At 43.2% G+C, this 25899-nt stretch overlaps 1 protein-coding gene across 2 annotated transcripts in view; it reads right to left on the bottom strand.

The window, feature by feature from the left end:
* Positions 1-24969, bottom strand: part of TRMU (tRNA mitochondrial 2-thiouridylase) — a 35382-nt gene extending 10413 nt beyond the window's left edge. The window contains exons 1-9 of one of the 2 annotated variants that reach the window (XM_077473512.1): positions 24771-24969; positions 18355-18520; positions 18102-18208; positions 14206-14328; positions 12312-12484; positions 12117-12170; positions 11964-12030; positions 9049-9149; positions 764-908 (exon numbers count right to left, since the gene is read on the bottom strand). In XM_077473512.1, the coding sequence (XP_077329638.1) occupies positions 764-908; positions 9049-9149; positions 11964-12030; positions 12117-12170; positions 12312-12484; positions 14206-14328; positions 18102-18208; positions 18355-18497 (913 nt within the window). In that variant the 5' untranslated portion in view covers positions 18498-18520; positions 24771-24969. Of the gene's footprint in view, positions 1-763; positions 909-9048; positions 9150-11963; positions 12031-12116; positions 12171-12311; positions 12485-14205; positions 14329-18101; positions 18209-18354; positions 18521-24667 lie in introns of both variants that reach the window. The other variant, XM_077473511.1, reaches the window with a different exon arrangement.
* Between the last annotated feature and the right edge of the window lie 930 nt (positions 24970-25899).

Here is a 25899-nt window from a genome sequence, read left to right as displayed (position 1 = left end):
CATTCAGAGGCAATTCAAAATGCCAAAATGTGGTAACATGTTTAGCCGCTATTCGTTTACAGGCGTTTCATTTTGAAAAAAATAAAATGATATATACATTTTATTTTTTTCAAATGCGGCATGTAAACGTGGCTAAACGGCTGTTTTTAGTGTTTGTTTTTCAGTTTCTAGCTGTCAAGTTAAATCATTCAGGAGAGGTTGAACAACATCCCATGTACATGAAGCCTTACTGCGTTTAGAAGCGGTTACAGGCGTTTGGCATTTCAAATGCCTCTGAACATCCGTCTGAACCCATTTTCTTGCCTTCCAACTCAACTACCTAGAAACAACTAAACAACCCTGTGTACATGTACTGAAAAATGAGAAGATAACAGAGGAGAGTTCAGGGGCAGCTGAAAAAAAATAAAAAATAAATAAATAAAAAACACCCAATTGCTCCTAAACATCCGTTTACCAGCAGCAGTGTACATGAAGCCTAAGGAAATAGGCTGCAACAAATTCACAAAAAAAAAAAATATTCACTTAAGAAAACTATATACAGAAAGGCACACTAAAATAGCAGATCTGAGATATACATACTATTGAATTTGCAATTTGGTGCATTTTTGGGAAACTATATGTACATAATACATAAGCTTGATTTCTGTGGGCATTGGACAGATAATATAAATTGTTATAAAAAAATTCATGCAAGTACTAAGCAACTTCTTGCCATTTTATTTGGTTCTTGCTTATAAACCACACTTCAAGTATTAGAACTCACCTAGCGCCATCTGGTGTTGAAATCTGAAATGACAATCCATCATTTTGTACCTCACCAACTCTGCAGGAGGGTCTTCACAGATCCAGTGCACTCTATCCGTTTGAAGGTGGTCTCTGTACAAAGCTGGGTGGTCTGTACACGGAGCCTTTAAATATTGGAATAAAATAAATAAAATAAAATAAAAAAAGCACAACATTTTCTCATGCCTAAGGCTGCATTCACACCTGAGCGTAGCGTTTTGGGGTGTCATTTTTGCTATATACATGCTATGTGTTATAAATATGTTATAAATGGACAACTTTGTGTAAAAAAAACAAAAAAAAACAAAAAACAAAAAAAAAAAAAAATTTCTTTCCACGTTTTCTAAAAACGTTTGTGTAAAAAAAACGCTCAAAAGACTCGTAATGCTTCATAGAATATACTTTGGGGTGTTTGTTTTCCAAAATGGGGTCATTTTGTGGGTAATTCCATTGTCCTGGTGCTCCAGGGCCTTCATAATTTTAATAGGTCGTTAGGAAATTAGAGGTGTCATTTATGCTCCTAGAACACCTGACGGCGCTCCCTGCATGTTGGCCCTTTGTATGTGGACACGCTGTGTAAAAAAAGTCACACACATGTGGTATCGCCATACTCAGGAGGAGTAGCGGAATATATTTTGGGGTGTAATTTTTGCTATGTACATGCTATGTGTTAGAAATATCTTGTAAACTGACCACTTTGTATAAAAAAACAAACAAACAAACAAACAAAAATTGCACTCTTTCCACGTTTTCCAAAGACTTGTGGAGAAAAAATTTACTGTTCAAAAGACTCATTATGCCTCATTGAATATACGTTGGGGTGTTTGCTTTCCAAAATGGGGTAATTTTGTGGGTAATTCTACTGTCCTGATGCTCCAGGGCCTTCACAAATGTAATAGGTTGTTAGGAAATTAGAGGTGTCATTTATGCTCCTAGAACCCCTGACGGCGCTCCCTGCATTTTGGACTTCTCTGTGTGGACAGCCTGTGTAAAAGTCCCACACATGTGGTATTGCCATACTGGGGAAGAGTTGCAGAATGTATTTTGGGGTGTAATTGGAAGTATGCATATGCTGTGTATGAGAAATAACTTATGACAATTTTGTAAAAAAAAAAAAAAAAAAAAAAAAAATCTTCTTTTTCCCAAGAATTGTGTGAAAAAAATTATAACTTCAAAAAACTCACCATGCCTCTTACTAAATACCTTGGACTGTCTACTTTTCAAAAAGGGGTCATTTGGGGGGTATTTGTACTTTCCTGACATTTCAGAGCCTCAAGAAATGAGATAGGCCGTCAGTGCATCAGATGTGATCAATTTTCAGTGATTTGCACTCTATGACTTTCAAAGAGACTAAATAATATCCACTAATTTGGTTTATTTTTACCAAAGAGATGTAGCCGTATAAATTTTGGCCCAAATTTATGAACAAAAATGATTTGCAAAATTTTATCATAGAAACTGTTTTTTTTTTTTTTTTTCACTTATGCCGCAAAAAAATAAAAAACCCAATGGTGATAAAATACCGCCAAAAGAAAGCTCTATTTGTATGAAAAAAATGATAAACATTTTGTTTGGGTACAGTGTTGCATGACTGAGTAACTGCCATTCAAAGTGTGAGAGCGCTGAAAGCTAAAAATTGGTCTGGTAAGGAAGCTGTATAAATGCCCAATATTGAAGTAGTTAAAAAAAAAAAAAAAAAAAAAAAATTGTAAAAATGTAAAACTTTAAATCTGCAGAATATATCGGCAGCTGATATTGACTCTCTGCCTTTAAAAGGTAGATAAAAAAAAAAAAAAATCGGTATCGGTATGGGCCCAAATTTTTTTATTTTTTTTTTGTTTTATTTTCTCCTTCTGAATCTGTCTTTAAGACCCCAATCACACCTGAGCGTTTTGTAGCTTGACGCCTGAAGCTACAAAACGCTGGAGGGGAAAAAATCCATTATTCTCAATGGAGATGGTTCACACGCGCGAATCGGGCTGATTTGGGCATTTTTTCTTCTTTTAACATTGGTGACCTTTTGCCCTGCACAAATTTGCGGCAAAATCGCGGTAAAAAAACGCAGTAAAAAACGCGCGATTTGCGGCGAATTTGTGCAGGGCAAAAGGTCACCAATGTTAAAGGAAGAAAAATGCCCAAATCGGCCCGATTCGCGCGACAAAAAAGGGTCTGGAACTTGTTTGTTTGAGCTTCAGGCGACTTGGAGTGGAGATGTGAACCATCTCCATTGAGAATAATGGATTTTTTCCCCTCCAGCGTTTTGTAGCTTCAGGCATCAAGCTACAAAACGCTCAGGTGTGATTGGGGTCTTAAAGACAGATTCAGAAGGAGAAAACAAAATAAAAATAAAAAAAATAAATTAGGGGTCGACCGATTGTCTGTCTGTCTGTCTTCTGGGCCCATACCGATACCGATTTTTTTTTTTATTTATTTATTTATTTTATATACCTTTTAAGGCAGAGAGTCAATATCAGCTGCCGATATATTCTGCAGATTTAAAGTTTTTTTTACATTTTTACCATTTTTTTTTTTTTTTTTTAACTACTTCAATACTGGGCATTTATACAGCTTCCTTACCAGACCAATTTTTAGCTTTCAGCGCTCTCACACTTTGAATGGCAGTTACTCAGTCATGCAACACTGAGCCCAAACAAAATGTTTATCATTTTTTTTTCATACAAATAGAGCTTTCTTTTGGCGGTATTTAATCACCACTGGGTTTTTTATTTTTTTGCGGCATAAGTGGAAAAAAAAAACAGTTTCTATGATAAAATTTTGCAAATAAGTCATTTTTGTTCATAAATTTGGGCCAAAATTTATACGGCTACTTCGCTTTGGTAAAAATAAACCAAATTAGTGGATATTATTTAGTCTCTTTGAAAGTTATAGAGTGCAAATCACTGAAAATTGATCACATCTGATCACACCTGATGCACTGACGGCCTATCTCATTTCTTGAGGCTCTGAAATGTCAGGAAAGTACAAATACCCCCCAAATGACCCCTTTTTGAAAAGTAGACAGTCCAAGGTATTTAGTAAGAGGCATGGTGAGTTTTTTGAAGTTGTAATTTTTTCCCACAATTCTTGGGAAAAAGAAGATTTTTTTTGTTTTTACAAAATTGTCATAAGTTATTTCTCATACACAGCATATGCATACTTCCAATTACACCCCAAAATACATTCTGCAACTCTTCCCCAGTATGGCAATACCACATGTGTGGGACTTTTACACAGGCTGGCCACACAGAGAAGTCCAAAATGCAGGGAGCGCCGTCAGGTGTTCTAGGAGCATAAATGACACCTCTAATTTCCTAACGACCTATTAAAATTATGAAGGCCCTGGAGCACCAGGACAATGGAATTACCCACAAAATGACCCCATTTTGGAAAACAAACACCCCAAAGTATATTCTATAAAGCATTACGAGTCTTTTGAGTGGTTAATTTTTTTACACAAAAGTCTTCAGAAAACGTGGAAAGAAATTTTTTTTTTTTTTATTTTTTTTTTTTTTTTACACAAAGTTGTCCATTTATAAGATATTTCTAACACATAGCATGTATATAGCAAAAATTACACCCCAAAACACATTCTGCTACTCCTCCTCCTGAGTATTACGATACCACGTGTGAGACTTTTACACAGCCTGGCCATATACAGAGGTCCAACATGGAAGTGGTACCTTCAGGCGTTCTAGGAGCATAAATTACACATCTCATTTCGTTCCTACCCATCACACTTTTGAAGGCCCTGGAGCACCAGGACAATAGATTTACCCACAAAAAGACCCCATTTTGGAAAGCAAACACCCCAATGTGTATTCTATGAGGCATGGGCTGCAATGGGCTACTCGGGTACTCAGACGGGCTGGTGACAGGTACTCAGACGGGCTGTGATGGGTGATGACAGGTCCAGTGCACTCTATCCGTTTGAAGGTGGTCTGTACACGGAGCCTTTAAAGATTGGAATAAAAAAAAAAAAGCACAACATTTTCTCATGCCTTAAAGACAGATTCAGAAGGAGAAAATGGGGGGGGGGGGGGGGGGGGGGGGGGTAATCTGTGTGGTTGGTGTGTACACTGAGGGGTAACGAGATGTTACCGCAATCTCCTCCTCACACATGACCAATGTGTGAGGAGGAGAACCCGGTAACATCTCGTTACCGTGGTTTGTTTACATTCTGTTCATTTCATTGGCTCTTTACTGCGATCGGGGTTGGGCTGTGTAAGGGTGACAAGCCGCATCCCCGATCGGCGCTCTGCACGTGTCCTAGGCGCGTACATGAGCCCTATAACGGCACAGTACATGTGACTGGCTGTGATTGGACACGGCCGGTCACATGTATCGGGGGGGATGGGCAATGGGGAGGAAAATCCCACAGATCGGGGATGGGCAGCTCATCCACAATCGCCTCGCTGCGGGCCCCCGCAGGAGCGGCGAAATACAGAGGCCGTCATATGACATTCACCCAGGATGGGAGAGCCCATCTGTAGCCATCATATGACTATGGCCGGGTATTAAAGTGGTTAATCACTTATTGCTGTCACAGGGAATGTAAACATCCCTTGTGACAGCAATAGGCAGGGACAGGTACTCTTTATGGAGGGATCAGGGGTCTATAAGACCCCAAACCTCTCCTCTGCACTTAAAAGTATTTCAAACATCAAGATAGGCATTTTTGAATACTTTCTATTTTTTTTAGAACTGGAGCCTTTAGGATTAGCATAATCGTAAGTGACGTCAGGACATCGCTTCCTGTCACTAGATCTGAGACCTGGCCAGCTGGCGGATGTGCTGGCTGGTTGCTTGGGCTTTCCGGTGGGACAGGAGACCCGAGCTGAACGGCGGCTCCTGCTACTTGTAATAACAGCAGAGCGGCTGCTTAGCTGCATCGGTTGTTATTACACAAGAAAGCCCACTGTCCGCTCTAAAGAATGGTACCGCAGATGATGCCAGCAGCTGCACGCATCACCCCAGTACAACCACTTGAGGCAATATTGGAAAGTTTGTTACTGATACGGATTCCTAAATAAAATAAAATAAAATATGACTATCGGCTGCCCGTATAAATCGGTCAACCCCCAATTCACAATAAAACATACTGCATCCACCAGAAAAGCAATATTTTTAGCCCTTAGTACCGGTTTACACCTAATGCGGCTTTGAAGACACTCTACTTCAGCAAGATTTCAAAGCCGCCAGTCAGTGCTATTGCATATGCAGCTTGCAGACATCTGTGCGATTTAATACACAGATGTAAAAGGCAAGTTGCACATGAAATCCTCACAAACAGTGCATTGCACCGATGTGTTCCATAGGCACAAATGGGGTGCGACTTGTCGTGCAATTTTGGACTGTCAAATCGCAGCAGTGTGAGTAGGGGCTTACAGGGGAATAACCCAATAGTGTATATAAAAGGCAAGTACAAACATCTACAGTCTTCATAGACTGTTTCTAGCTTGTAAACCTGAAGCACAGTGATGAATTGCCTCATCTTCAATGGACCATAAAAAGTAGAAAAAACCCTGTCGATGGATGATCTACTTCGAGAACATTTAAAAAAAGGGGTTGTAAACCCTTGTGTTTTTTCACATTAATGCATCCTATGCATTAAATGTGAAAAAACTTCTGACACTGACCGGCCCCCCATCCACCCCTGTTTTTCTTACCTCAGCAGAGACGCGATCTTGCTATCTGGGGATCTCACCAGGATCTTGGCTCTTGATTGGATAGATTGATAGCAGCACAGCCATTGGCTCCTGCTGCTGTCAATCAAATCCAATGACGCGGGGGGCTGAGTCTGGCATTTAAGGTAACCCCCATGGAGAACGCTTCTCCCAAGGGGTTTAACGATGTGAGGAGGAGTCACGAGCGCTGCAAGTGAAGCCCAGAAGACGAGGATCAGGGCCACATGGTGCAAAACAAGCTGCACAGTGGAGGAAAGTATGATTGTTAGTTTATTAGGATACTGTGAGATTAGAGAGCAACTCAAAAACAGCAGTATATTTTACTGAGAGAGCAGTCTGAGGTATCAGTAACATAAGGGCCAAGCTGGGGGGGGGACCAAGCCAGTTGCCCCATAGTTTTTTTTTTTAAGGCAACAGTCTCTCCAGCTATAGATTAAAGTGACACTAAACCACCGTTATGTGTTTTTTTTTTTTTTTTATTTAGCAGAACTATACACAACATTTTTTCCCCTCCATTTTGGATAGCGTTAATGGAGAGGAGAGTTTTTTTTCTCCCCATTTGTGTCCCATTGCAAAGGATGTCCCTTCCCTTCCTGTCCCATAGCCAAAACAGGAAGCAAGAGGAAATCTCTGCAGATTAAGAGAATTCCTTTGGGACCCCCAGGTCACCAAAATTAGTGTCCCCATTGGAAGATTTCCCCTCTATTACTTTTCTGGGGACAACCCAAAATTTGGGATTTTCTTTTACTTTCCCTTTCAATGATAATGGTAAACAGGACAAAAAGAGAAGGTGAATCTCCCTAACGGGGCTGCAGACAGCATTATTAATCTGACAGCCCTTCTAATATCTCTCCACTCTATCCAAAACTGTTTGATATACGGTATACTACCTATAGTCAGAGATGGGCTGGCTTTGCTTCTTGTCTACCTCCTAATACTAGTATGCATCGATACTCAATTATGAGGTATGTTTCTTGATGATCTTTTTCTATCATAGTGCTGCTCAGCCACATTCTTGGCTGCCGTTACTGGGTCATGTGTGGGATACCATTTAAGTGACCCCCCTGCTATTCTATGTATGGGCTCAATTTTTAAGGCCATGCAATATTTGCACAAAGTTATTTTTATTTAAAAAATGAATAAAAAAAAAAAAAAAAAAAAAAAAAAAAAGCCATTTTCACTAGAAAAACCCCACTAAAAACACCCATTTGCACACAAACAGAGTATAACCTACAACAGCGCAGAAGAAGCAGCGGGCGAGAGGTAGAGAGTTGGCGGTGTCATTTTAGGTGAATAGCTCTGATCAGAGCTATTGTTTTGTTCAGCAGAGTCTGCTGAACATTTCTTATATAAGTTCATGGTCACTATAGTGAACATAAGCTTCCAGCAGAGGAGCAATATGGAACCATAGAGTGTGCAGACCTGGCCTGCTGGAAGCATTATCCATACGGTGTACAGGCCTGGCAGCAAAAAGTTTAAAGAACTTACTTCAATTTTGCTGGAAAAAAATAAAAATTCTTCACAAAAAAAATTCTAATTTTATATCTTTAAAGCCTGAAATGTGGCAAAAGGTTGAAAAGTTCAAGGGGGCCGAATAATTTCGCAAGGCAGTGTGTGTGTGTGTGTGTGTGTGTGTGTGTGTGTGTGTGTGTGTGTGTGTGTGTGTGTGTGTGTGTGTGTGTGTGTGTGTGTGTGTGTGTGTGTGTGTGTGTGTGTATGTATATATATTTATTTTAAATAAAAGGGATCGCTTTTGAACATTACAAGGGTTTTAAGCATGGGTGCAACATACAAAAAAAATAAATAAAAAAATTGTGGGATTTTGAAGCCAACGGAGCTTCTCACAGTGCTGGGGATCAGGCTCATCTGACAGCCCTTATCCCACGGCACACTAGTTATGAAAGGCTGGTTTAGATAGCCAGACGGGCCATTCAAAACCAGACCGCAGACGTGATTGGCCCAAGGGCCAGACTTTGGACATGCCCGTTTTACATGTTCTGCCTAGTCCTCTCCTGAAGGTGGCGTGATAACCCACAGGTCAAGAATTAAGGAGCTGTGTCCATCAATGAACGAAAGAGAAAAAAGCATTATGGTGACTAAAGCAATAAAGCAACACTATTTATCAACAGTTAAGACAATTGAAAATAATGGCACCAAAATATACTGGGCTACAATCAAAACAATTAGGCCCCTTTCACACTGGGGCAGTGCGGGTGTCGGCAATAAAGCGGCACCAATTTTAGCACCACTTTACCGTCGTTTTAGCTGCGCTATTCGGTTTTAACCCCTGCTAGCGGCCGAAAAAGGGTTAAAACCGCCTGCAAAGCGGCGCTTTTCCAGTGGTATAGCCGCGATGCCCCACTGATTTCAATGGGTAGGAGCGGTTTAGGGGTGGTGAATACACCGCTCCAAAGATGCTGCTAGCAGGACTTTTTTTTTTACAGTCCTGTTAGCGCACCGCTCCAGTGTGAAAGCCCTCCAGCTTTCACACTGGAGTGAAAGGAGCCGCCTCAGTGTGAAAGGGGCCTTAGTATCACATCACAGGTCTTCCTTCACACATGGTCATAAAAGCTTCACTTACCACAAAAACTTCTGCTGTGGTCACATCTTTATCAACGACAAACCAAGCATCTCGCAGACCACCAATTCTTGCTCTTTGGCCCAGTGTGAAGAGAAACCATCCTAATCACCGAAAAAAATAAAAAATAAAAATAAATAAAATAAAAACCCACACCACTAGTTAGTTATCACAATGATGCTTTCAAACAGGAGAAAATTATAAAAAAAAAAAATAATAATAAATAAAAGAAGAAGGGGGGGGGGGGATTTTTCAATGAGGGGGTATGATCATTTTTACTATGCAACATAAAAAAGGAGTCCTTTTGGAAAGATAACCACAAGTCACCATTTCAATTACTTTTTGGTGTTCTCTGTTCCATGAACATGTCATTGGCAAGACCATTCCACTGCAAATTACCTTTTTTTGGGGGGGGGGGGGGGGGGGTCACTGAATTATTACAGATAGCTGACATTTTTAGATCAGCCAATTTGGCCTTTTGTTTTACAGTTATTTATTTAAATTTTATGAACCAATTAGAAAAATTATTGGAGGACTTGGCAAAGCAAAGCATTCAGTAGAAACAATATAGGAGACTGTATTCTGAATGTCTGCTGTTCGTTTGAGAGAAAAACAAATATCTGCAATATTTTAAACCTGTTGAAGAACATGAAGCCCATTTACTACACACTGTGCAGTTTGATCCAAAAACGACCCTGTAAAGGATGGTCACTGTCATTTTAAACAGGAACTGCTTATAAATTCCAGAAGGAATCCCAGGTCTCATGCAGTGTGTGGCGTATGGTCTGAGCACTGACAGGCTGACCCCCCACCCCTTCAACCGCTGCAGCAATGCTGGCAGCACTCATACGTCTATTTCCCAAAGAGAACCTCTGGATATGACGCTGAGCACGTGCACTCAACTTCTTTGGTTGACCATGGTGAGGCCTGTTCTGAGTGGAACCTGTCCTGTTATACCACCGTATGGTCTTGGCCACCGTGCTGCAGCACAGTTTCAGGGTCTTGGCAATCTTTTTATAGCCTAGGCCATCTTTATGTAGCGCAACATCTCTTTTTTTCAGATTCTCAGAGAGTTCTTTGCCACGAGGTGCCATGTTGAACTTCCAGTGACCAGTATGAGAGAGGGAGAGCGACAACACCAAATTTAACACACCTGCTCCCCATTCACACCTGAAACCTTGTAATACTAATAATTCACATGACTCTGGGGAGGGAAAATGGCCCATTGGGCCCAATTTGGACATTTTCACTTAGGGGTGTACTCACTTTTGTTGCCAGCAGTTTAGACATTAATGGCTGTGTGTTGAGTTATTTTGAGACACTGTTATACAAGATGTACACTCACTACTTTACATTGTAGCAAAGTGTCATCTTCAGTGTTGTCACATGGAGATATAATATTTACAAAAATGTGCAGGTGTACCTCCTTTTGTGAGATACTGTATACAATATAGTGTCAAAAGTATTGGGACATCTGCCTTTACACGCACATGAACTTTAATGGCATCCCAGTCTTAGTCCGTAGGGTTCAATATTGAGTTGGCCCACCCTTTGCATCTATAACAACTTCAACTCTTCTGGGAAGGCTGTCCACAAGGTTTAGGAGTGGGTCTATGGGAATGTTTGACCTTTCTTCCAGAAGCGCATTTGTGAGGTCAGGCACTGATGTTGGCCCCTTCGTTCCAGTGAAGGACACTCTTAAGGCCTCAGCATGTCAAGGCATTGTGGACAATTTAATGCACCCAACTTTGTGGGAACATTTTGGGGATGGCCCCTGTTTCAACAAGGCTGCACACCAGAGTTAAAGCTGTTATAGCTGCAAAGGGTGGGCCAACTCTATATTGAACCCTATGGACTAAGACTGGGATGCCAATAAAGCTCATGTGCGTGGTGTAAATGCAGGCATCCCAATACGATGTGTGTATGTACACACAAAGTCTATCGATATCTCTTGTGGTATCTGGGAGTAGATTACATATTGTGTTCCCCAACCATATAGCTTGTTTTTAGATTTACCACTGCATACAGATACCGTATTTATCGGCGTATAAAATCGTGGGTGCGTGTTATACGCCGATCCCCCCAAATTCTGAGCCTCTGGGCGGCTTTCAGCAGCCTTTGCCTTTCAAGGCGACTTTCAGCCGCCTTCGGCCGTTCTCGGCGGCCGAGAACTTCCGGCCGCCTTCGGCTCTTCTCGGCAGCCGAAAGCTGCCCAAGAAGAGCCGAAGGCCCGCCGAGAACTACCGCACGCCGCCGAGATACACATCCGGCTCTGTATCTCGGCGGCGGCATTTTTAAAAAATAAAATAGACACGGCTGCAATGGGGGACAAGACTGCAATGGGGACAAGACTGCATAAGGCCGCACTGGTGGACAAGGCCGCACTGGTGGACAAGGCCGCACTGGTGGACAAGGCCGCACTGGTGGACAAGGCCGCACTGGTGGACAAGGCCGCACTGGTGGACAAGGCCGCACTGGTGGACAAGGCCGCACTGGTGGACAAGGCCGCACTGGTGGACAAGGCCGCACTGGTGGACAAGGCCGCACTGGTGGACAAGGCCGCACTGGTGGACAAGGCCGCACTGGTGGACAAGGCCGCAGATGACACTGATGGGCATAGAAATGTAAGGTTTTTTAAACTTCCCTCCTAAAAGTTATTTTCCTTAAAATTCCCTCCTAAACTTGGGGTGCGTGTTATACGCCGGCGCGTGTTATACGCCGATAAATACGGTATTTGAGAATAAATTGTCCATTTAAAAAAAATAAAAATAATTGTACACCACACTGAGGTTTTTATACGATCGATCAACTAATTGATTATGAAAATAAGTTATTTGCAGCCCTACTATAATCAACATGTTTTTAGGTCAAATGTCAGAAGTCACATAAGGACAACAGGATGAAAATGTTCTGCTTACCATTGTGTTTTCCCATAATTTTCCCATCTTCAATAGAAACAAAGTTCCCAGGCTGTGGCTCTAAATACTTAAAATAAAAAAATAATAAAATGAGCAGTGAACATTGCTTGAGACAAAATGATTTACCGAAACTCAGTATTTAAGAAAACGTACCTCAAGTATGAATTTGTCAAAGTTTCTCTCACCAATGAAGCATATTCCCATGCTCTACATGAAAAAGATGTACATTATCTGTTGGTGGCAGTGTAATTTACACATAAAACGTAACGCTCATTATTTCATAACTCTTTCACTAGATGAAAAGATTAAAAGAAAAAACAGATATAATACAATAAAGAAAGTTCTTGCCTCTTTTCTCTTTAAAACATGATGAAATCCAGCTTCTGTGGCAATTTTCTTTACAAAGTCTTTTGTCAATCCTCCCAGTGGAAATAAGGTTTTTCTCAGTGCATACTGTGGTATTTGACTAAGGAAGAAAGTCTGGTCTTTCAATTGGTCAACAGCCTGGAGAAGTTTCACATCTGTTGCAGAACAGAAGCAAATGTAACTGAAAGTCCAAATCGACCAAAAATTAGAACTTGACTACAGAGCGACCGCTAGCTGGTTATAGCTCACGTGGTTTTACGTTTATTATAAAATGATCTCTCTAAGGCCCCTTTCACACTGACGATCCGTTCAGATCCGCCTGAAAAACCTGAACGGATGCTCCATCCGACCCGCTCCAATCTGAAAAAGTGTGACGGAGGAAAAAGCTATTTTTCCATCCGTCATCGGATCGGGTGACGACGGACACTGCGGTCCGTCGTCACCCGATCTCCCATAGGGGAGAGCGGCGCTGTGACAGGTCTGTCCCTGCGCAGAGACAGACCTGTCCTCTTCCTGCTCAGCGGAGATCGCTCTGGCGATCCCAGCTGAGCAAGCGGATATCCACGGGGCGGATCACCACTGATCCGCCCCGTGTGAAAGGACCCTAAAGCTCCAAGGATAAAGTAAAGAATTTTTAATTTTGCCTAACTGCAGCAGCCATTGGAAAAACCGAACAATAGAGCCTTCTCCGATTGCATTCCTCTCTAAAGGGACACCATTAAGCCTGGTGCACACTATTAGTTTTTTGCTGTTCAACCCAGCAGGTTGGAGACAAAAAAAAAAAAAAAAAAAAGGGAAGGGGTTGGGGGGACTGTCAGCTCCGGTAAGAGCTGCTATACTAACAATCAGACGTTAGTATAGCCATCTCCCCCGCTGAGCTATTGTGTTCTGACAGTTTTTTAATAAAAGGAATTCACAAAAATGGTCTGTGTTTTCATTTCTTTTTGCCACTTTTTTGGTGAATGAGTAGGGGGTACCATGTATACCCTACCACAGGTGTCAAACTGTCAAGTCATATGAGGTATTGCAAGGCTGGCAGTTACAAGCATGACTCTCACAGGCAGCTGCATAATAGGACTTGTAGTTCTGCAACAGCTGGAGTCACCAGTTTGACACCCCTGTGCCTACTCATTTACATATGGGGAGGGTGGGATGTGGGGACCCCCCCAGCCCCCACAACCCCTGGCATCAACATAGGGGACAAGGTGCTTTGGGGTGGGGGAGGGCAGAGCCCCTCCTGCCCCAAAGCATCACCCCATGTTGAGGGCACGTGGCCTGGTATAGTTCAGGAGGGAGTGGTCTGGGAGCACTCACTTGTCCACCCCCCCCCCCCCCTCCAACATGCTTGGATAAGGGTCTGGTATGGATTTGGGGGAGACCCCATGCCATTTTCTATTTAAATTGTTTTTTTGGATCAAATTCATGCTCAAAACTGATCGGATGTGCGATTCAGATGTTCTTCTATAGAAGGCAATGTGTCTGGAATATGCATCTGACACCCCCTGCAGTGCTCATAAAACGCACAGGACTCGCTTTAAATTTGAAGCAAATTTGGACTGCCGCTGCACCGCATATATGTGAACTGGCCCCACAGAAAGCCAATTTGAGTCACAGGACATGTGAATAGGATCCAGTTCAAAATGCATCCAATTCGCATATACGTGAACGGAGCCTAAAAGTAGTTAGCCCAACTACCCTTTATCAAACATTATTTTGTATTCAAAATGTACAATATTAGAAGAACTCACGAAGAAGCCAAATAAATCAGCAGTGCCCTATCTAATCAGTATCAAAGCAAAATGACATCACAAACTGGAAGCTGTCCAATGACTGATAAGGTATATACTTGTCAGAAAGATGTGGAAAGAACTCTTACCATTTCTAACTTCAAATCTATTCCTGAAAAGACTTTGAGGACTTTTAATAAATGGATGTTGAAATATTTCTTCATCCTCGTGGGATATCCTGGCGTAATGCCCAGTGGCTATAGCATCAGCTCCTAGCACAAATAAATAGATTGCTTCAACACAAAAAAAAAGGACAGATCTCTAAAGTTTTAATGGCCATAAAATGGACAAAGTTTGCCAAAAACACCTTCATAGGTTTATTGTAACACCAAAATATTCAGTATTGCGAGCTTTTAAGAAAGTTGAACTTTACAGTAATACCTTGGTTTGTGAGTAACACAGTGTACGAGCGTTTTGAAAGACGAGCAATATTTTTTAAACATTTTTGACTGGATATGTTGAGCGCCGTCTTGATATATGAGCAGTAGTTTAAATGTAAAAACAAAAGAACTACACTCACAATGCTAAGGAGTCTGGTGCTCATCCATGTAAAGCCATTGTATGTACAGTAAAGTCTCTGGTGTACAGTATAGTGTTGTATGTGTCCAGAGGTTCAGGGGCGATGGTGGCTCCCAGCGCTTCCTGAGTGACCCCCAGCTGGGTAGGGCAGGCGTAACATGCGTTCAGAGCACCCAGAAGTGATGTCAACTGTTCTCGAGTTTCTCCAGGAAGCACGGTCACCATCCACCATCGCTCCCAAACCTCTGGCCACATACAGCGCTGTATACTGTACACCAGCAACTTTACTGTACATATAAAAAGGGGGGGGGGGGGAGCACTCCAAATCGTTCAACAATATCAATTGTACATAAAAAGTGAAAAGGTGTCTATGTGCAAAATAGAACTCAATCTAAATAATGCAACATAAGAATTCAAAAACAGTCCATTAGTGCAAAACAATCCAATGAAGGAATGATCTGTGCAGAGTGAAAGTAAAAGGGATCTGTCCCCAGCAGCAAACAGGCTGCGGCAAGTTTAACCAGCAGGATATGGATCACAGATCATATAGGAGAGACTCCACGATTAAAAAATAAAAAAAAAAGGGGGGGGGGGGGGGAGAGAAAATTCCCCTAGTGGAACCCATCGTGATATAAAAAGGATTTGTTTTGAAAGATGACTACAATTACCTTCATACAAAACATAAAGGCTATGCTGCTATGACCATTATGATTGTTTCAGAAGGCATAGGCATACATACATACATACATATTCCTCAATGCATGATGTTTGTTACTCGGCCCATCCTCTGAAGATGTCTTGTTAATGACGAAATGATCAGAGAATGGTCTACCAGTGACATCACGCACGCCTGATCGCTTACCAGTGTTTGAAGCCAACAGCCTGCTGCTCTTCTGTTAAACAAAACAAATGCATTTAACCTTTTGTATGAAGGCAATTGTAGTCATCTTTTAAAATACATTGCTTTGATGGTCTTCACTATGGGAGTTTTCCTTTTTTTTTTTTTTTTTTTAATCATTGCGAGGCTCTCCTATACGATCTGTGATCCATATGACGATTACCCTCCTGGATAAAATTGCCGCTGCCTGTTATTATTTCATTATAATTTATGATCCTGGACATCTGGTAAGAAGCCTGAGTGTGAGGGCCGGTTCACACTGCGACGCGAGGCGAGGCGACACGGCTCGCCTCGCCTCGCTCCCGCAAGTCGCCCCCATTCAGTACTATGGAACCGTTCTGAGAGGAGCGACTCGAGTCGCTCCGACTCAGAAAAAAGGTTCCTGTACTACTTCGGGGCGACTTCGGGGGCGACTTGCATTGACTTCTATGCAGAAGTCCTCTGCAAGTCGCCGCTGAGCTCCCCGCAAGTCGCGGCGAGGTAAGTCGGAGACGCCTCGCCGCGGCTCGCTGTGTGAACCGGCCCTGAGGGAGCTGCTGGGGACGGACCCTTTATTTTCACTCAACACAGATCATTCCTTCATCGGATTGTTTTGCACTTAAGCACCACTTTTGAATTTTTGTGTTGCATTAAGATGGAGCTCTATTTTGCACAGACACCTTTTCACTTCTTATGTACAATTGAATGTTTTATATTGTTGAACTATTTTAGGAGCTGCTCTCTCCCCAACCTTATAATTTATTAACTGGTATCAGGGTTTGCTAAGCGACTGCTATTTTCCTTATTTACACCGAGGGCAGAGTTTACATTCAACTGTTTACTGCACATACACACAGCGGCTTTACATGAGACTCCAGACTCCTTAACATTGTGAGCAATTATTTATTTTTTACATTAAAACACCCCCCCCCCCCCCAAACACAGAGGTATAGTACAGTATTATGAGCTTTTGCTAATATTTTGATCATTTTTATAAGAATAAATGGTTGTGGAACAAATCATCTTTGTTTCCATTATTTCTTATGAGAAAATTAGCTTAAGATAAAAAAAAAAAAAAAAAAAAAAAAAAAGGCCGTGCTCTGGATTACAAACATACTTCTGGAACGAATTATGCTTGCAAACCAAGGTATAAGCCCTTGTACACGGGGTCGGACATTCCGACAGAAAATGTCTGATCGGGCCGTGTTGTCGGATAATCCGACCGTTTCCGTCGGAATATGCGACCGACAAAGTTTTAGAGCTGGGCTGTAAAATTTTCTGACAACATGATCCGATCGGACTTTGTCCGATCGTTTGTAGAGAATTCCGATCAGACAAAGTGCCACGCATGCTCAAATCAAATTCCTAGACCAAAGCTATTGGCTACTAGCCTGAACGCAGTCCCGTCGTAATGAAATAACGTCATCACGTTCTGAAGAATCGGATTTTCCGACAACTTTGTCCAACCAGTTTCGGCCAAAATCCATTGGATTTGGTTGTCGGAACGTCCGACCGTGTGTACAAGGACTTAGTGTATTTTTTTAACTTTGGATAGAGTGGAGAGGGATTAGAACACACATTAGGGATTTATTGCTGTCCCTGCCCCATTAGGGATATGCACCTCTCTATTTGTCCTGTTTACCATTATCATTAAAAACGAAAGTAAAAGAAAATCCCACATTTTGGGTTGTCCCGAGAAAAATAATAGAAGGAAAACATCCAATGGGAACAATAGTTCTGGTGACCTGGAGGTCCTCAAGGTATTCTCTTAATTTGTAGAGACTTCCTCTCACTTCCTGTTTTGTCTATGGGACAGGAATTGAAGGAAAATCTCCACAAATGGGACACAGGTGGCCACAAAAAAAATAAAAATAAAAATCTCACAGGGGGGATATAACCATCCCTTACTCTATGCAAAATAAAAAAAAAAAAAAAAAAAGTTTTGACTATAGTTCGATTTCAACATACAGAGCAGGCTTTTACTGACTAGAGACTCTAATAGTGACAGATAGTAACAGAGAAGCCTATCCTACCCACACCTAACAACTGTATTTTCATTTTCTCTATCAGCTCATCCCCCAGTTATTACCTTTTGTTTCAACTTGACCCTCCCTTCTAGCTTGTAAGCTCCAACGAGCAGGGCCCTCTAGTCCCTCCTGTATTGATTTGTATTGTAAGTGTACTGTCTTCCCTCATGTTGTAAAGCGCTGCGCAAACTGTTGGCGCTATATAAATCCTGTATAATATAATAACAATAATGCCAAGTGTAGGTTTCACATCAACTACACTGCTATGACCATTATTATGATTCAACATGGTAGTGAATCTCCTGCAGGCTGACAAGGCAGGTTGCCCAATTTTTATTTTTTTTAACACACCTTCTTGACACCAACTTTATACCATGACAAAGGCTACATCAGATTTTTAAGAAGTACACTTTTTAGTTATACCATTTTTTCAGGAACTATTTTCTTAACGTTTTTGCTTGACTGGTGCATATTTTGAATATCAGACTGGATGTTGTAGAGGATAATATAGGTTATTAGACAAGCAGTGAATTTAACCGACACATATATAAAAAGGACTCACCTAAGTTTTCAATTGCATAAGTGAGAAAAGAATTAAACTTAATATGCTTGTTGCACATTATATCTGGGTTTGGGGTTCTTCCTTTCTCATACTCATTCAGGAAAGAGCTAAACAAAAAAAATATATATATAATAATAATAATAATATCACAGTGCATGAGCAAGCCACCAAACTATCACCATCAGCAAAGTTCTGGCTGTAAATGTTCATGATAGATATATTCCTTTACATAAGTGTGCATAGCACAAGTTACCTGAACACATCATGCCAATATTCCTTCACATATGAGATGCGGTGGAAAGGTATATCCAGTTTCTCACAGACTTTATAGGCATCTTCACAGTCACTTTCCGCAGTGCAGACTCCATGCTCATCTACAACGTCCCAGTTGTTCATAAACACACCTGTCACCTGATAACCTGAAAGAAAAATAAAACATTATACAGAATCAAGAAATGTTCTCATGTCCAATGTGCTACCTAATCTGAGTCATTACAAGCTCAACACTTCATGTCATTTAAACTTAGGCAGCCATAACTCCTACAAGCAGCATTTTCTCTGACACAGCACACCACAATGCATGGTAATACAGTGCTGTGCGTTGTGGTGCACTAATACACGTGGGTCAGAACTGCACATTACATGTCAACGCGTGCAACATGCAATGTGCACGCAAGCACAATGGAGGCAAAGCTGAATTCCAAGTTCACATACACCTGCACCCTGATGTAAGAAGTCAATGCTATTCCGATTTATTCAGAGCTCACAACAGATTACATGACTTAAAGTGATTGGAAAAGTCTAATTTATTTATTTTTTGTTAAAAAAAATAACAAACATGTTATACTTACCTGCTCTGTGTAGTGGTTTTGCACATAGCAGTCCAGAGCCTCCTCTTATCGGGCCCCTCTTTGGTGCTCCTGGCCCTTCCCTCCTGTTGAGTGCCCCCAGAGCAAGCAGCTTGATATGGGGGCACCCAAGCTGAGTCACAGCTCCATAGACATGGAGCCCCAGCCCAGCCCGCCCCTCTCTCCTCATTAGCTGACTGAGTTTGATTGACAGCAGTGGGAGCCAATGGTGCAGCACTGCTGTCTCAGCCAATGAGAAGAAGAGTCCCAGGCAGGGGGGGGGAAGCAGACCTCGATTCCCATATCCATGCATTCGAGGTGGGAATCCTCCTCGCTGGGTCTTTTATTCTGACAGCAGGGGGACTTCATATATAGGCTGCAGATTTTGCAGCAGGACAGTTGAACAAAAGTGCAGTGATATCTCGGTTCACAAATGCTTTTGTTCACGAACAACTGTTAGCGAACAGAAGAGTTCACAAAAAACTGCTTTGGTACGTGAACTCCGCTTCGGTTCACGAAACTGCGGCCATCTTCCCTGCTCGGACGCGTGGTCGTGACTTCCTGTAGGTGAGATTGCGGTCACAGAGACACACTGAAAGTGTACGGCGAAGACAATTACAGTGTTAAAAAGCACACCAAAAAGCTTCTTAACACATACTGTACCGGACATTCAGTATGGCTCCAAAGAAAATTCAGAGCAAGCATGGTGGTAAGAAGAAAGTGCAGAGCAGAAATGCAGGTGACAAGATGGCAAAGTCGACAATCTTGACTATTTTGAAGAAGAAAGCTGCCATTAAAAAGGAGCTGACGTGGCAAAAGGAGTAATGATGTTACCCAAGCAGAGGACGCAAGTGTTGGAGAGGTGGGAAAAACTTTTTGTTAGTGTGGAGGAATGAGAAACAACTGACAGGTGATAGCTTCACCAACGCTATGATCTGTGAAAAAGCCAAGAAATTGCACAGCGATTTACTACAAAAACAACCCTCTACAAGGGCAGCAAGTAAGGAACTTAAAGCCAGTAGAAGATGGTTTGAAAAATTCCACAAGAGAAGTAGCATCCACAGTGTGACAAGACATGGTGAGGCTTCCAGTTCTGACAAGGATGGTGCAGAAGCCTACAAGGAAGAGTTTGCGAAATTCATGAAGACAGAAGGGTACTTCGCTCAAGTATTTACCTGTGATGAAAAAGGGCTCTTTTAGAAAATCATTCCAAACAGAACCTATATCATTCAGGCAAAAAAGGCACTGCCGGAGCACAAGCCCATGAAGGGCAGATTGTCCCCTTTTGCTGTGTGCAAAATGCAAGCGCTGATCTGAAGATTACGCCACTACTGGTGTACCATTCCCAGACTCCTCATGCATTAACCACTACAATACAGGGCACTTTCACCCCCTTCCTTCCCAGCCCAATTTTCAGCTTTCAGCGCTCTCGCTCTTTCAGTGACAATTGCGCGGTCATGCTACACTGTACCCAAATGAAATTGTTATCATTTTTTTCGCACAAATAGAGCTTTATTTTGGTGTTATTTATTCACGACTCCGTTTTTTTTTTTTGCGATATAAGCGCAAAAATAGCGGAAATTTGGAAAAAAAACTATATTTTCTTTTTTCTATTTGAAAAGAAATCCAATAAAATCAAATTTTGTCATAAATTTAAGCCAAAATGTATTCTGCTACATGTTTTTGGTAAAAAAAATTCCGTTAAGTGTATAATAATTGGTTTGTGTGATCACGGACATATGTACGCAAATGATCATGTACATATGTGTGCAGGTGATCACGTACATATGTGTGCAGATAATCATTGGGACATGTGATTTTAGTGGGACATATGTGGGGGACATGTTTTTATTATTAGGGACATGTGTTTTTATTATTTGGGGACATGTATGTTTTGGGGACATGTGTGTTTTGGGGACATATGTGGGGACTGTGTTTGTACTGTGTGGTGTGTTGTGTGTGTACACTACACTGATGATCAGTGAGTAAAAAGCTGTAAAAAGCAGCCCATACTCACTGATCATCAGCCGGCTGCAGCGATCTGCTCTCTTCTCCTCAGCGGTGACTTCCGTGTGAGGAGAGGAGAGCCGATTGCCTAGCAACCGGCTGTTTGTTTACATCACATGACGGCCGTGATTGGACACGGCCGTCATGTGATCAGGAGGGCCAATCACAGAGCCCTCCTGCCGATCTGAGATGTGCCGTGTCCGGGTGACACGAGCACATCGGGATCGCGCCGCTGCGCGGGCGCGCGCGCGATCCCGCTGCTCCTGAATGACGTTCCCAAACGTCCTATCAGGAGCAGGCGGCTCCCACCCGGCCGTATATACGCATTGGCCGGGTGGGAAGTGGTTAAGGGAACAGAATGGGAACAAGGCCAGACTGCCAATGCCAAGGGCCAATGCGAAAGCTTGGGTCACAAGGCAATTGTTCATGGAATGGTTGCACGAGATGTTTGCACCCACCAGAAGAACAAATCTGACAACCAACTGCCTGAAAGGTGCCTTCTTCTGATGGACAGTGCCCCGGCCTTGGTGGATGATATGGAGGCTGAGTAGTCAAGTTAACCCCACCCCCACCCAACATGACACTTCTTTCACAACCCATGGATTAGCAAGTCAAATTTTGCAATCCAAAGACATGCAGGTAGGTTAATTGGCTTCTGTCCAAAATTGGCCCTAGTATATGAATGGGGACCTTGGATTGTGGGCTCCTTGAGGGTAGGGACTGACGTGAGTGTGCAATGTACAGGGATAGGGACAATTGTAGACACTCACTCAGGTTGAACTGGATGGACTGGTGTCTTTATTCAACTTAAACTATGAAACTAGCAAGTGATGTGCAACTTCAAAAAGCTGTACACAAAGGCCCTCTTCACTAGGTGTTTTAATGTTACTGAAGAGATGTCCTCGAGTCTGAAAGAATTCTGTAAGAAACATTTCAATGTTCTCCACTGCATTAAACTCATTGATAAAGCCTGGGAAGATGTCACTCACCAAACCTTAAACTCAGCCTGGAGGAAACTGTGGAAATTTGGAAGGGTCTGATGCAGAGGCAGTGGAGGAGTTTGTGTTTATGGGCAACAGTATTGGTCTGGACATCGATGGTGCAGACATAGAGGCGCTTGTTGAGGAACATGAGGAGCGGACCATGGAAGAACTTTCTGCACTCCACAGTGAGCAGCAGAAGGCTCTTATTGAGAAGCATTCCACTGAGGAAGATGGGGAGGAGGTTAGCAGTGATGCCCTAAAATCCATTATAGAAAAATGGAATGAGTGCCATTTTTTTTGAGAAGCACCACCCCAACATAACTGTAATGAGCCGGGTGTTAAATCTCATGAACAATAATGTGGTCTCATCTCCAGAGGGTTATACAGCCAAGGAAAAGACAAGCGACAATGGACAGATTTTTCACTGAGACTGCAGCTAAGAGACAAAGAGAGGAAACCCCTGAAGATCTCCCCAATGTCCGTATGGAGGGGGGACTCCCCCCCTCTGAACAATAACCACCTCCCACCTGCTTTCCTCCATGCCAGAAGCCGTCTCAAGCAAGGTTAGTGTTCTCTCTTCATACTGAACTGTACTTTGTTTCATACTTTTGTGGTTCAAAAACAAAACGAGTTTAGAACGGATTAACCTGATTTACATTGCACCCTATGGGAAAATTTGTCTCCGACTCGGTTCATGAGCAATTCGGTTTGCGACCAAAGTCGTTTCACAAATTAAGTTCTTGAACTGTGGTATTGCTTTAGATTGTGGTTGTACAGAAGACGCTCTGTGTCCATATATTGATCATCCCTGCGGACCCAGACAGATTTCCATCCCTCATTGGGAAGATTAATAGGCAGAGAAGCTATGGGCACTGTGGCTTCCACATAGTTTTGCAAATATGTGCAAACCCTCCGTTTTTAAAAGCAGTTGTAAAGGCAGAAGGTTTTTTTTTTTTTATCTTAAAGCATTCTATGCATTAAAATAAAAACCTTCTGTGTGTAGCAGCTTCCCCAGCACCACCCTAAAACTTACCTGAGCCCCTTCTCTCTCCAGCGATGTCCACGAATGTCTTGGCTGTCAGGGACTCTTCTCCTGATTGCTGAGACGCAGCAGTGGTGCCACTGGCTCCTGCGGCTGTCAAAGTCAGTTAGCCAATCAAGGGAGAGAGGGGGTGGGGGCGGGTCTCAGTGTCTGAATAGACACAGGGAGCTGGGACTCGACTCGGGGTACCCTATAGCAAGCTGCTTGCTGTGGGGGCACTCGACAGGAGGGAAGGGCCAAGAGCAGTGAAGAGGGACCCGAGAAGAAGAGGATGCGGGCTGCTCTGTGTAAAACCACTGCACAGAACAGGTAAATATAACATGTTTGTTATTTAACTTTTTCTTTTTTTTTTTTTTATGAGACTTTACAATCAATTTAATGTGAATCGTTGGACAGAATCAATTTGGTTTGTTTGCAGGCTAGCTGGTAAGTGTTCTGGGAAATTCTTGGGAGGAGAGGCTGGCTGCTGCATAGTAACATATTTATTACAGGTACTTCTATAGCACTGGGGTGCGCTACCTACAGGGTTCGAGGGGGTGCGCCGCGTACAGACCGCAGGGTTCGAGGGGGTGCGCCGCGTACAGACCGCAGGGTTCGAGGGGGTGCGCCGCGTACAGACCGCAGGGTTCGAGGGGGTGCGCCGCGTACAGACCGCAGGGTTCGAGGGGGTGCGCCGCGTACAGACCGCAGGGTTCGAGGGGGTGCGCCGCGTACAGACCGCAGGGTTCGAGGGGGTGCGCCGCGTACAGACCGCAGGGTTCGAGGGGGTGCGCCGCGTACAGACCGCAGGGTTCGAGGGGGTGCGCCGCGTACAGACCGCAGGGTTCGAGGGGGTGCGCCGCGTACAGACCGCAGGGTTCGAGGGGGTGCGCCGCGTACAGACCGCAGGGTTCGAGGGGGTGCGCCGCGTACAGACCGCAGAGTTCGAGGGGGTGCGCCGCGTACAGACCGCAGGGCTCGGCAGGTGTGCTATGCACAATGTGCAAGCTGCCAAATCATTGTTGTAGCTCTAGTCACTGCTACCTCTCCCTACTACCCATGTATTTGGCTTTGATCTATCTCCCTGTGTAGGTGGCGCCGCATGGCGGGGGAGTGAGATTGTTCTCACTTCAGGAGAGCCATCCCCATCCAGTGGGATAGGTGACATCCGGAAGCCAATGAAAACAAAAAGTTTCCCGTTGTAAACACCAAAGGCTTGACAGCGGGGAGGGTGACAGCTGGAGGTGGTAGAATAGAGTTCCACCACAATCTGGCTGCAAAAACTGGGTGAGAGGGCCACATGACAAGGCCCAGTAGCCAAGATTTGTCACTCTTGTGTGTGACATGTGCTTTAGCCATTGCAGTTCAGGACAGCCCCATTAGAAGGGATGATTTCTCCTTTCCCCAGAGGTCATTCATAACAAATGATCAGATGGAACAATGTGAGATATGTGATGTGTAGGAGAGGTGACCTATAGGGTGCAGTGATCATAGATCTGATGAATGGGCACTGGATGCCCAGTCCTCTATGGGGTCCCTCTATACTACCCATATGGGAAGATTCCTATGGTTCCTGCACACAGCCCTCCATACACCGCCTGGGTCACGAGCTCCCCCTAGCTGCAGGATGAGGTGAAGCCCTCTGCTGGGACCCCCGTGTACACCTCCTAATAAGAATCAACGGCGCCGTATCCTGTCTGTCCTCACCTCTCCTCTTCAGCAGCAGAGCCGCCACAGCACTGTCCACCCCTCCGGACATGGCACACACCACCCGCTGTACCGCCTGCATGTTCCTCACACACACCTCCACCCCCCTCAAGGACAACCGGCACAATTCATAGGAGGTGCAAGACACACAAATCACCGGCCAGAAACTTCCACCGCGACCGGCAGTTCCCACGTCTCCTTTATGGTAATGTCATCAGCGGCCGCTAGGTGTCAGAACTGTCCTAGAAAACACGGAGGTCACCCGCGTGCTTTCTGGGTGATATAATGATCTGTCAGTATCAGTCAGCATGGGGGGAGGAGCTTTGATGTGACGAGACTCGCATGTACAGGAAGTAATACACCACAAAGCACCAAACTGCTGGCCCAGAGAAGAATGTTTATTGCATGTTTATGGAGCGGACAGGTTATATCTACATGAGTTGAATGAATTATATTTTATATAATAATTTCTTTTATATATATATATATATATATATATATATATATATATATATATATATATATATATATATATATATATATATATATATATATATATATATATATATATATATATATATATATATATTATAAAAGTATATGTGTAAATAAGGGATGGAAAGGGATCACCGCTCCAGGTGGAAATGCGGGTCTAGAACTCTCCTTGGAACTGCAACACCAGGTGCTGGCTAAGCATATAGCAACATGAGGCAAAAAGGAAGTTCTGGACAGCCACACTCTTGAATACAGCCATTATTTGTAAAAAGTCCAACAGATACAAGCCACAGCAAAAATAATGGGGCAAACAAACTGACGCGTTTCACACTTAACCATTAGACAAGGTTTAGGAGTGTGTCTATGGGAATTAAGGATAAGCTCAAGCATGTTCACAACTCCAAATGTTGGCACCCGCCAGGAAGCTGACACTCTGCAGCGCTAATCACAGGCAGTGAGTCATTTCCTTATCTGTGCAGCCGCGGATCGGGAAATGTCTCACTACCTGTTAATAGTGATGCGGAGTGTCAGCTTCCTGGCAGGCGCATGGAGTTGTGAACATGCTTGAGCTCATCCTTATTGGGAATGTTTGACCTTTCTTCCAGAGGTCAGGACTCTGTGCAGACCAGTCAAGTTCCTCCACTCCAAACTCGCTCACCCATGTCTTTATGGACCTTGCTTTGTACACAGGTGCGCAGTCATGTTGGAACAGGAATGGACCATCCCCAAACTGTTCC

This window comes from Lithobates pipiens, unplaced genomic scaffold (genome assembly GCF_037356315.1).
Source record: "Lithobates pipiens isolate NorthernLeopardFrog02 unplaced genomic scaffold, aLitPip1_a1.2 Scaffold_8, whole genome shotgun sequence".
NCBI classification, from domain to species: Eukaryota; Metazoa; Chordata; class Amphibia; order Anura; family Ranidae; genus Lithobates; species Lithobates pipiens.
Note: the sequence above shows the minus strand (reverse complement) of the source record. Positions and strands in the feature narration are given on the sequence as shown.